Source organism: Mangifera indica, chromosome 4 (genome assembly GCF_011075055.1).
Source record: "Mangifera indica cultivar Alphonso chromosome 4, CATAS_Mindica_2.1, whole genome shotgun sequence".
Classification (NCBI taxonomy): domain Eukaryota; kingdom Viridiplantae; phylum Streptophyta; class Magnoliopsida; order Sapindales; family Anacardiaceae; genus Mangifera; species Mangifera indica.
Window position 1 is genome coordinate 12,648,342 of NC_058140.1, and position 13,122 is coordinate 12,661,463.

The following is a 13,122-nucleotide window of genomic DNA, read 5'->3' on the forward strand; positions in this document are numbered from 1 at the left end:
ATGTGTTTTGCTGTGTACAATGCTAGGCTGCAACATTAATTACAGTTACAGAAAACTCTTTATTAGTCTGTGGTTGATGCATAGTTAGCAGGTTTCTTTAGGTACCCGTGGACTTGCAAAGAAAGTTGCGTTTTGGTTTATTGATTACCATGAATTGTGATTGTTGTGTTACATTCCAATTTAAATTGATAAAGAGCATTCCACCAGAAGCAAGACCTGCCTCTCCAGAAAATGTGAAATTTGAAGAATACATCGCCCAATTTAAATTTTTTAGATATTATCACACTTAAGAAGAATTAGAAATGTTTTACGTACGTGTTTTCAACATGTGACCGTTATGAACTCATAACTTACAGAATTTCTTTGTAAATGCTCTATTCCATTTTTTGTTTCACAGGGAACCTCAAAGGGGTTCTATCTCTTTAGGATATATTATCCACAATTCCGTTCGTTTAGAGGGGTTCTAGAGGGCAATCACATAGTGTCACAGTGATGAACTAAAACATCACCCTTGTGAAGGGCCCTGAGCAGCAAACCGTCCAACATTTTCTGCAATACCCCCATTGAAGATCCCTAAGCAGTGTCCCTCGGTGTCAACTAAAATAACTCCTATAATTTAGTTAAGGGTACCATAATGATTGCCCTTTGCAAATGTTTTTGGAATGGCTCCACAGAATCTAGTATTCCGTATATCCAGCACATGAAGAGTGCTAAAATTTCCCATGCACTGTGGAAGAACGGAGGTATCTTCCCTGTGAAGGGAGGTATTTTCCCTGTCAAACTGTTGTTTGATAGAGAAATTAATCTCATATGAGGTAGTGGAACCGGTAGCGATCTTTGGAACAAGTTGGAATGAAGGTTTAGCTATTCAAGATTTATTGATGGAAGCTGCATGGAGCGAATTGTGGGAAACATTCAGCCAATACAAATTTTCATTTCCAATTAGGAATTTCACCGTGGTTTTATTGTAAGAAAGATCCGTTGGTCTGCAGATCTTAAGATACCTGAGAATTAACTAATGTTGCAACCAGATAATCCAAAATACCATAGTTGGGGAAAGAATCCGAAAGGGTTTGAATGCATTGTACCAACTGGGAAATTTCAGATGGAATAGGACAATAAAGTTAGTGGGAGATCAAGGTGTGCCAAACTGGGTAATAGATAAAATCAGAAGAAATTTGAGAAAAATGAAATATCATTGAAAGCTAAATTGAGTATTTTCGATTGAAGAAGAAGAAACAGGGTAGAATAGCTGTTATTAAAAAGCTAACACAGCTAAGGTCGAGACCTATCACATAATGTGTCACCAAATTACATAATCTGATTGTTTTAACAATTAAGGGGACTTGAAATCAGTGTTAGCTTAAAAAGGTTTCATACTTAAGAGTCCTGCTAATAGAATATGGGATTTAAGATACATAAATCCAGATAGCCAGAGTCACCAAAACTGCACACGCAAGTCATAACTCAAATATACCAAATGTCTATCAACACCAATAAACGTACACTGCATGATAGCTTTGCTTCCCAACTAATCTCTCAATTCTTATTAACAATTGCTTATTTCAGGTTTCACACTAACTCCCTCCAATCTTTCATTAAATTTAACTTCAACAACTCTATAAAAGTCTCATCCATCCTCAGCTTCTGCTTCATTGTAAGATAAACTAGTTTACACACGATCTCTTCTGCCAGAATTGTCGACATGGGAAGTGAAAACATACCTCAAGAAGCTTTCTCAAAGATGCCAAACCCTTGCAAGGCTACTATTCTTGCTCTCGGCAAGGCCTTCCCTCACCAGCTTGTTATGCAGGACTACCTCGTTGATAAGTATTTCCAGAACACCAACTGCAATGATCCAGAGCTCAAGCAGAAGCTCACACGACTCTGTATACTCACTAATTTTCATTTCTTTTGCTTGTTTTTGCTTAATATGGCACGCAACTTTTAGTTTCAACTTTTGCATCGGGTGATTATTTAACATGTTATCAGAATAACTGTATGGATTTATCTTTATGGCATCTTGCAGGCAAGACAACAACTGTTAAAACAAGGTATGTGGTGATGTCGGAAGAGATCCTGGAGAAATATCCAGAGCTTGCTGTTGAAGGCCTACCTACAGTAAAGCAACGGCTGGATATTTGTAATGATGCTGTAACACAGATGGCCATTGAAGCTTCACAAACTTGCATCAAGAATTGGGGAAGACCCATATCAGATATAACCCACTTAGTCTATGTTTCTTCAAGTGAAGCTAGGCTGCCTGGTGGTGATCTTTACCTTGCCAGAGGACTTGGACTCAGCCCCAAAACTCATCGAGTTATGCTGTACTTTATGGGCTGCTCTGGAGGCGTTGCTGGTCTTCGCGTAGCAAAAGACATCGCTGAAAACAACCCTGGTAGTAGAGTTCTGTTAGCTACTTCAGAAACTACCATTATTGGGTTCAAACCGCCAAGTGCAGATAGACCTTATGACCTAGTTGGTGTTGCACTCTTTGGAGATGGCGCTGGAGCCATGATAATAGGATCAGACCCAAATTTAATCACTGAAAAGCCTCTCTTTGAGCTCCACACAGCAATTCAGAACTTCCTGCCAGATACTGAAAAAATTATTGATGGACGACTCACAGAAGAGGGCATTACCTTCAAGCTTGCCAGAGAGCTTCCTCAGATAATTGAAGATCACATCGAGGGGTTCTGCATGAGGTTGATGGACACAGTTGCTCTGAGCAACAAGGATTACAATAAGATGTTTTGGGCAGTTCATCCCGGGGGCCCTGCAATATTGAATAGGATGGAAAAGAGACTTGAGTTGTTGCCAGAAAAACTGAATGCCAGTAGAAGAGCTCTGATGGACTATGGCAATGCTAGTAGTAACACAATTGTGTATGTGCTGGAGTACATGATTGAAGAGGGACTGAAGATGAAAAAAGTGCAGCAAGGTCAAGGAGAATGTGAGTGGGGTTTGATATTGGCTTTTGGTCCTGGAATTACCTTTGAGGGAATTCTTGCCAGGAACCTCACTGTCTGAAAACTTAACGGGGCCTCAAGTTCCGTTCATACTATGAGTCTTATGTTCTCCTGAAACTAAGAAAAGTATCACTATATAATTCACAAATTGCATCTCTTGTTTCTGGGTTAATGGAAAAAAACTTTCCTACTGCTAGATTTATTCAACTGGTCAATAAAAACATCACATCAAAACAAGTAACCTGTGCATCTCAGGATTTGTTCGTTATACCTATCTCAACAAGAAAGTTTTTTCTCAAAATGTAACTTTCAAATAAGCAGCTCTCATTTCCTCCACCAACAATGAAGATTTATTGCAAGCTAATGTATTGATATGATACAAACTATGAATCACACGAGTACAAGTTCTGCAGTCTTGATCTGAAGCAAAAACTACACATGAGCTCATCATTCCTATGGGAAAACCTAAGTTTCTGTCCGGCCATATAATGTCAAACTTAAGCCCTGTGATAGGAACTCAACTCAAATATTATTAATATTAATAAAATAGTATTGACAATAGAGGTGTCAACTCATCCCAAAGACAATTAGAAGTGTTTTTCCCCTCCCAAATTAGCCAAAGACTACCCAAATACCAAAATTAACAATATTTTTTTTTCCCCTTTTTCTCCTCCAATCACTCATATTCATACTTCTTATATTTTAAATTTTAAATTTAAATATTATCTAAATCAAATCAAATATTTATCCTAATCAACTCAAATATTATCTAAATCAAATCAAATATTTACCTAATCAAATCAAATCTCTTATTATAAATATTTTATAATTAAATTAGATACATTATTTTAATCCAAATATATTTTATTTATTATTATTATTTATTAAGTCCTAACATTACCTGCCTCTCAAAAACCATCTTGTCCTCAAGGTGGGGATTTTTTTTTTTATAGTTCTTCCAACCCAATTTGAAAAAATTCCAATCATTTTGTTATTAGTCCAATTGTTGTTTAAGGTCGAAAATGTCAAATTCATGTTGTTCGTCATTGCTAAACACATCATACTAACATCATTTGTCCTAAGCACTGACGCATATGTCTCGTCATGTTCAACATCATTCACCATCAAAATTGTGTCAAGCACTCCAAATTCAATCTTGATAACATCATCTTCCCCCTCAATCATTTCTTTTTTTATGACTTCTTTAAATAATGACAATGGTGGTTGAGCCTCAATCTCTTCGTATTCTTCCTAAAACAATGGTTATGGTGGTTGGATTTTGATTTTGTTGTCTTCTTCCATCCCTTCTCCCATATTTTTATCATTTTCTCCCCCATTCATTTCTTCAAATCTTTTCCATTTATTTTCATATTCTTTCTCTTGCAGTTTTTTCTCTTCAGTCTCTATTTGAATCAAACATTCAAGTGAAGAGAGGTTTTCCAATGGCGGAATCTTACTAGATTATGCGATTCCTTCATTCAAGTATCCATTTTCCTTTTTGTCTTCAGATAATGTCGGATTTCGCTCTAGGACGCTGGAATCAACCAACACAGATTCTTTCCTTTTTATGAGATCTTCAAATACGATTAAAATCTCATCATCATCCAAATCGTCTTCTTCCACCATGAAAATGACCCATGACTTACGTTTACAATCATGGTTTGAGTCCTCTTTGTCTTCACAACGAGGAAAAATTTCATTTGTCATCATTTCTCGGATTTTCCACTATGTTAATCATCGAACAACCTACCATCGTCCAATATTTATCCTAATTAACTCAAATATTATTTAAATCAAATCAAATATTTACCTAGTCAAATCAAATATCCTATTATAAATATCTTATAATTAAATCAAATATATTATCCTAATCCAAATATATTTTATTTATTATTATTATTATTTATTAAGTCCTAACATTCACTTCTAATTGTCTTTGGGGGAGTTGACACCTCTGTTATCAATACTATTTTATTAATATTAATAATATTTGAGTTGAGCTCCTATCAAAGTGGTATCAGAGCATCGATTCTAAGAATGGAAAAAGCCGATCTCATCAAGGACCATGATGGACGACGGTGGATTGTTCGACACTTAACACAGTGAGAAATCAGAGAAATGATGACGAATGGAATTTTTCCACATTGTGAAAACAAAGAGGACTCAAACCATGATTGTAAACGTAAGTCATGGGCTATTTTCATGGTGGAAGAAGACAATTTGGATGATGATGAGATTCTAATCGTATTCAAAGACGACATAAAAAGGAAAGAATTTGTGTTAGTTGATTTCAGTGTCCTAGAGCGAAATCTAGCATTATCTGAAGACAAAAAGGAAAATGGACACTTGAATGAAGGAATTGCAAAATCTAGCAAGATCTTGCCGTTGGAAAACATCTCTTCACTTGAATGTTTGATTCAAATGGAGACTAAAGAGAAAAAACTGCAAGAGAAAGAACATGAAAATAAATGGAGAAGATTTGAAGAAATGAATGGAGGAGAAAATGAAAAAAATATGGGAGAAGGGATGGAAGAAGACAACAAGTTCAAAGTCCAACCACCATCACCATTGTTTGAGGAAGAATACGAAGAGATTGAGGCTCAACCACCATCTTCATTATTTAAAGAAGTTATAAAAAGAGAGATGATTGAGAAGGAAGATGATGCGATCAAGACTGAATTTGGAGTGTTTGACACATTCTTGATGGTGAATGATGTTGAACTTGACGAGACATATGTGTCAGTGCTTAGGACAAATAATGTTAGTATGATGTTTAGCAATGGCAAACAACATGAATTTGACGTTCTCGACCTTAAACAACAATTGGACTAATAACAAAATAACAAAAAAAATTTTAAATTAGGTTGGAAGAGTTGTTAAAAAAAAAAAATATTCCCCACCTTGAGAACAAGGTGGTTTTTGAGGGACAAGTAATGTTAGGACTTAATAAATAATAATAATAAATAAGATATATTTGGATTAAGATAATATATTTGATTTAATTATAAGATATTTATAATATGATATTTGATTTGATTAGATAAATATTTGAGTTGATTAGGATAAATATTTGATTTGATCTAGATAATATTTAAATTTAAAATTTAAAATATAGAATATAAATGAGTGATTGGAGAAGAGAAAGGGGGAATATTTGGTATTTGGATAGTCTTTGGTTAATTTGGGATTTGGATACTCTTTGGTTAATTTGGGAGAGAAAAGACACTTCTATTTGTTTTTGGAATGAGTTGACACCTCTGTTGTTAATACTATTTTATTAATATTAATAATATTTGAGTTGGGTTCCTATCACCCTGCAAAATGGAGCTATAGGCTAAGTGATATTTATGAGGTGTAGGATTGTATTTTCAATGCCTTCACAGAAGCGAACCATATGAATTCATAATAAGGCATAGTAAAAGGTGAACGCACAACAAAGTCAAGTAATACACTTAACATTAAATATAGGCAAAAGATTAGTATCTGCACAAAGCTAATCTGACTATAAAATCATGTTTAAATATAAATATCCACCCAAATTTTAGGCATCCCTGACTTTACAAACCCACTTGTGTTCCAAATTTCCAATCATGTCTGAAAGAGAATTTAAATCCGTGGAGAACAAAAAGGGAACTTGTATGTGAGCCACCACCCACATTTTGTGAGAAAAGTGAACTCTATAATTTTCAGTTACACTACTCCTGAAGGAAGCCGAAGGACAAGCTGTCCTCCAAAAACACTGCCCAAGAGGGAAAAAAAAAAAAGAATTATTATTAGCATAAAACAAAAGAAGTTGAGAGGAAACCATCCATTTAAGTTTCAAATCCACATGCACTTTACTGAAAAAAGATAAACCCAAGGTCTGTAACCCACCTTCTGACATAGTAGTAACAGAAATCAGCCAATATGAAAGTTTGAACAATCTCTGAGATAAGAACCATTGAAGGCCATAACCCATAGCCAAGGGCAACTAGCAACTGTCCACGAGTATCCAGCACCTGTCAAAGGCAGCGAAGGCCCATGTGGCATAAACAGTCAGTAACAAATGCCACAATAGATCTCAGTCATAGCAGTAGAGACATAAAGTGAACCAAATTAAGTGCTATTTCAGCAACAATTTTCATCCCCCCATGAGCATTACATCAACTAAAAGAGTTTTGCAGGTCAACCATGTTCCTACTGTATACTAACAGTAACTTGTGTATGTTAAGACTAATGTTTATATTTCTGGGAAATTAAAACAGAAGAACAAGAGGAGACACATGGAACGAGTATGGGACTGACAGATGGCTGCAAAAATATGTGTGAGGAGACTGGACTGCCAAAAAAGAAGCTGAAACGTGGCAAGAGGAGAGCTGGAGAGTTAATTATGCAAGGGAAACAAAAGCAGGAAGGGAATCAAGGAGAATCAGGAATTCAGAAGCAAAAATAGGGAAATAGGAGGCAAGTGTAGGCCTCTTGAAAGCATGGCAATTTGGGTGCTACTGTGGTTAATGCTTTATTGTATTTCAAGTTGTTTTGGACATTGTAATGAAGTTTGAATTAATGAAAGTTGTTTTAATCCATTAGCATTCTTGTGTGACTGTGCTGAGTGTTTATTTGTTGTGTTACATGTTTCTGGTATAGCTTGATTGCAGAGTTGAGAGGACGACTGGCAGGAGGTTTTCTGGGTTGTGAAGTGCAGAAAGGGTGTTTTGTGTACTAGGATAGTTTACTAGCATTTAAATGAGTGAACAGAAGCACAGAGTAGATAGTCAAACTGCAGTCATACATAAATACTACTACATGATTTTCACATATCAGGTATGCAGAAAGTTGCTAGGATTATCATAAAGATGCCTATCCAAAAAATAATGCCAATTTTACTGCACTATTTAACTAGCCAGTAAATGCACCAAACAACAATTAAAAGCTTCATGATGTCAACTTATTCTACCAAAAACACAAAGAGGTGTTATAAATTAAATGATGAAATTATTTCAACACATTTTCAGGTGGACACCATAAAAGCACACTCAAATCTATAATTTATTCTCAGAGAAAAAAAAAAAAAACTAACTCAAACCAGTTTTATGAGTTCAATTCTATAGAATCAAACCTGGAGAACCCAGTGGGCACAGCTCAAAAACCTTGCAACACCCAGTGCAAATACATAATGGGCAGTGAATGGTTCAACAATCTGAAAGGACCCAAAAAAAAAAAAATTATATATTGGGAAAGCTGAAATGCACAAAAGGAGGGAAAACCAGTATGAGGTTTAATTTCAGGAAAACCTCAGAATATATGTCTTTTACATTCTAAGATAACAAACCTTTGTGTTCTGCATAACTCGCAACTGGGGTAGTACTGAAACAGCTTCAAGATACACACAGAAAGCCCAGAAAATTCTGTTCATAAAATTATGAGAGGTGGAAGGATGTATAAGCAGAGCTAACACCGCACAGGGTACCACCTGCACTCAAATCCAAGAATAAGAAATAGCTATTAAGGTAAAAATCAAAGTACTCTTAAACTAATCCATATGATCATCAAGGAAGATAACTATGCATCTTATTGAACTTGTATACTTAAAAGCCTAACAAGGAAATACATCTATTTCACTAGGTTAAATATCTACATAGTGGTATTATTTGAAGAAGACATATCAAATGCAGCAAGAAGCTTCTAGAATGGAAAATTAATCTCAAAGAAGTAACCCCATAAAATTAATTATAAGAATATCTCACAGATCCACTTGATTTTTCAATTAATTAAATCAAAGTACTCTGAGATAAACTCATCCATATAATCATGAAGGAAAATAACTATGCACCTTACTGAACTTGCATACTTAAAAGCCTAACAAGCAAATACATCTATTTCACTAGGTTAAATATCTACATAATGGTTTGAAGAAGGCATATCAAATGTAGCAAGAAGCTTCTAGAATGGAAAATTAATCTCAGAGAAGTAACCCCATAAAACTAATTATAAGAATATATCACAGATCCACTTTATTTTTGTATTAATTTTTTTTTTTTAAATTGATATAACTTCAGAAAAACTCACCACATAATATATTGCAAAATTGTCCTTGTCCTCCATGTAACTAGATCTTAGTTTGAAACGGATCATATAGATGACCCACAGAGTTGTTGCCAGTGTAGCTAAATCAAGGATCGTGTGTATATCATACTCCATAACGAAGCTACAATACAGCCTAACAGCTAAAAAGATTGCTGTTAATTCCTGGGATTTGAGTGACAGTCCTGCAAACAATTATAAGAAGTTTAGAGACTGGGCCAACATAACTACAAATAATTACATAACAGTTTGCAAGAGAAATACATGTCAAGAAACATCAGAAGCTCTGTACACCTTTTGAGGTCATGTCATTTGGGATATAGCTTACCAAGTTAAGAGAATGTCAGTAAATATTAGTCTTCAGCTTCATGAATTTTGAAACCCTTACCCAGCAAGCAAGTACCATTTGAGACACAATAAGGCTCCATTGTTATTAGAAGATTATAATGATTCTTGAAGAAAGATTGTGACATTATAGTATTTGATATTTTTTTGGGTTCATAATAATGAGACTTTAAAAGTTTTGACACAAAATGAAATGCATGCACCCCAGTTCATCAACTTAATCCAAAAACTCAGAGAGCTGCTAAACTAGAAATATTAAATGTTATTTTTTTAATTCAAATCTTACCCTTTGAATTAAATAGATAAACAGGTGGAACTTTATATGCCATTCTAAGTAAAAGTAAAAATAATAATATTAAGAATAATAACCTTTTCAAAACATATAATTTATATCATATCTTAATTCTTCTAAACCCAAAAGATCAAATTTCTAAATTTTTTTTTCCTTATCTTTTGGTCCAATTTTTAACTATTCCATGAATAAGATTAAAAGAAAGTTACATTCCTCCCATACAACAGATAAAAGAAAAAATAAAACGCATCATTAACAAACAAATAAATAAAAAACGGAGCTTTGACACACTAAATCGGGCTCTAGAAACTCCAAGCAAAAATTCACACTCAATAGTAATAATAAATTTTCTTTCCATTCACCAGAATTTATCATCAATCAGCCAAGAACATATCAGCACAATCAACAACAAAAGAAAGCCCTAAAATTATCTAGTTAACCAAAATAAATTTTTTTTTTTTAAAAAACCCACTATTTAGAAAGAGTTCAATTCAAAGACCCCAGATTATACAATCGAAAAACTAATTAATTCACTGAAATCAATAAACCAAATCGTATTAAGAGAAAACATCCAAATTCCAAAAAACGCATAAAGTTTGAAATTTTAATTCCTTCATACCAGCACAAGTTTTCTCTTTCATAAGCTTGTATATCAACACGGAGATTCCAATGGAGTGAACGCCCTCAGCAGCTACGAAGAGATTATCGTGATCGTGCACAATGAATCGTAGCAGGACCAGTGCCGCCATCCCGGAAACCACCGCCAGAAACCCCTTCACCTTCGGCGGCTGCCGTCGGACCCATGTCGTCACAGCGTGGATCGTCCTATTCTGTGCCCTCATGACGCCACACAAAATTTTCTCGCGAAAGTGACAGAAAACGAAGGAAACGAGATAGTGAACAAGAGAGTTCGGATTGGGGAAGACTGAATCTTATTTGATTTTAGTTGCTCAACAAACTATGAAGTCTTTAATACGTAGCTTTTAGTTGGTAATCGGGTCGGTCGGTTTGATACCGGACCCGAGCTTCCGAAAGACTACAATAGACGGTGGACTTTTGTTTTGTATTTTAGTTGGATCATGGATGTGGAGCCAAGTTGGATGTAACCAATAATTAACCACTGCAGTGGTAAATCAAAATTGGGATTATAATAAAGATTTTCAAGACTTGGTTTAATTAAGAGTTCAATTTTAAATTAAGATTAGTGTTAATGTCTATCTTAAATTTTGATTAATCTTATCTAAATCCTAAATTAGTAAGTTTAAATTCAAGACAATGAAAATAGGGGAAGGTGGAGGCCACGTCACATAATTAATTAAGACAGTATATGCTATCTGCAGTGAGACTTCATTATGGCATTTAGTCTTAGTGTTTGTAGTGCTGGGCCAACATAAGTTTGTTTTGACACAAAAATTTTGAATGACATAAAATAGGTTGAATGTTATGTCCCATCCAGACTTTGTTGAAAGTATTGTGTGTCGTGTGAGTTTGAAAAGTTCAGTTTTCAGGTTAAATCACAGTTACACCAATGACATGTCTAACAAATGGCATCAAAAATAGAAAGTTAAGGCAGTCTATGTGACTACCTAAGAATATGAAAAATGACTTCAATTTTCAAATTTCAGAGTTGAAGATTGTCGCACATTTTGAAATACACAAGGATGCTCCTGGGGCATGTGTTTGATCACTATGCCTTGTCGCTCGTTATGATGTCAATACACTTGACTTGAAGATCTTGAATGGTGACAATTTTTGTGCTCTTCCTTCAATTGATATCACTTCAAGTTTAAGTTTAGAAAGCTGCAAGTTGTGTCGCAAAACTTCGGCCTCATGTAAGAGGGGGTTACAAAAACAGTTAGAAAAGTGACAGGGCTCTTGTCTTAATCAAGCCCCATATTTAATTGAAAGATATTAGTACAATATTTTGAAACATAATTTTTTTAACACAAAACACTTATTTTATATTTTCGATAAAAGGTGAGAAAAATCTCAAAATTTTTATCTATTAATTTTTAAAAATTTTAGTTAAAATTAGAGATAAAACCTTCATTTGTAAAAAAAATTTAAAAAATTAAAATTTTATTATCTTTTTCGCAACTTTAAAAATCTTTCAATTTCTTTTCAATCTAAAGTTTGAAAAGTGTTAACACCCCTAAGGTTTTTTTCTCTTCTCTCCTATGCCGATTTGCCTTTTCCAACTGTCGATTGTCCTCTTTCTTGCCTTATCTCTCATTTCGGTCTCTCTTACTTCTCTCTTCAATCGAGATGAAGACAAACAGTTTTCGTCTTCATCTTGGATAAAAACAATTTCATTTTCATCTTGATTGAAGAAGGTATAAAAAGTAAGAAAGAGAGACTGGGATAGAGAGATAAAACGAGAAGGAGGACGACTGACTGTCAGAGACAACGAATCATCATCAGAGAAAAGAGAAATAAACCCTAGAGGTATTTATCACTTTTCAAATTTTAGATTGAAGAAAAATTGTGAGATTTTTAAGCTGGGGAAAAACATTTGATAAAACTTTAATTTTTTAAAATTTTTAATAAATAACGGTTATCCTTAACTCTAACTGAGATTTTTAATAAAAAAATTATTTGTGGGTAAATGTTAGAATTTTTAAAAGTTGAAGGGTAATAGTTTAGGTTTTCTTTATACCTTGGATAGGAACAAGTCTTTTGGCCCATTTTTTTTTTTATTTTAACTCTGTCTCATTGATTCTCCAAACTAGTGTTTTCTTTTATTATCACTAATATATATTTATATGTAATATTATAATGTTTTGATTACTTAATTAATTATCATTTTATTACTACAACATTCCTTGGAAATTATTAAAAGATAATTTAGTTTTTTAATAATTTTACTGTTAAATGTGACAATTTATACTAAAAAATTATTCGACCGATGATTAAATAAACTTTTCAAACATAAAACAAAAATTCATTTCACCAAAGTTTAGGTGAGAAATAATCATCTAATAAAATATAACATTTTGGATAAATTTTAAATAAAAAAATTTTAAGCCAAAGATTGATTATTTTCATATTATTACAAATACTATTATATATAATCAATAAAACATCTATTTGACACTGTTAAATTTCCGAGGGAAAATATATTTTCACCAAATCTTATCCATAATATTGATAAAGACTTCAGGGAAATGCACATGCTAAGTCTCTTGTGACAATAATATGTGAAAACACACATAGGCTTCAACTCAAACAAAACAAAGTCAATCTCTTTTGGTTGAATGTGTTTCACATCAATAAAAAACTTTACTTGATTGTAAGTATTTAGGAATATTTGTTGTTATGAATTGTAATTGAGGTCATTGATTTTGACTTTGAAAAACATTTTTCACATTTGTCTCTAAATTATAATCCTAAAGTTCGAAAAATAATTTTATCATTGTAAAGCAAAAACCCATTTATAATTTGGTAAGATAAGAA

At 33.7% G+C, this 13,122-nt stretch overlaps 2 protein-coding genes across 2 annotated transcripts; one reads left to right on the plus strand and one right to left on the minus strand.

The window, feature by feature from the left end:
• Positions 1 to 22: 22 nt before the first annotated feature.
• Positions 23 to 3,171, plus strand: LOC123214980 (type III polyketide synthase B). The gene is made up of 2 exons (XM_044635005.1): positions 23 to 1,889; positions 2,030 to 3,171. Exons 1-2 carry the CDS (start codon positions 1,706 to 1,708, stop codon positions 3,028 to 3,030), a joined length of 1,185 nt encoding a protein of 394 aa, XP_044490940.1. The 5' UTR covers positions 23 to 1,705; the 3' UTR covers positions 3,031 to 3,171.
• Positions 3,172 to 6,407: 3,236 nt separating this feature from the next.
• LOC123212869 (ER lumen protein-retaining receptor erd-2.2-like) lies at positions 6,408 to 10,653 on the minus strand. The gene is made up of 6 exons (XM_044632095.1): positions 10,289 to 10,653; positions 9,018 to 9,217; positions 8,281 to 8,421; positions 8,068 to 8,148; positions 6,843 to 6,967; positions 6,408 to 6,708 (listed from the first exon to the last, which is right to left on the minus strand). Exons 1-6 carry the CDS (start codon positions 10,509 to 10,511, stop codon positions 6,660 to 6,662), a joined length of 819 nt encoding a protein of 272 aa, XP_044488030.1. The 5' UTR covers positions 10,512 to 10,653; the 3' UTR covers positions 6,408 to 6,659.
• Between the last annotated feature and the right edge of the window lie 2,469 nt (positions 10,654 to 13,122).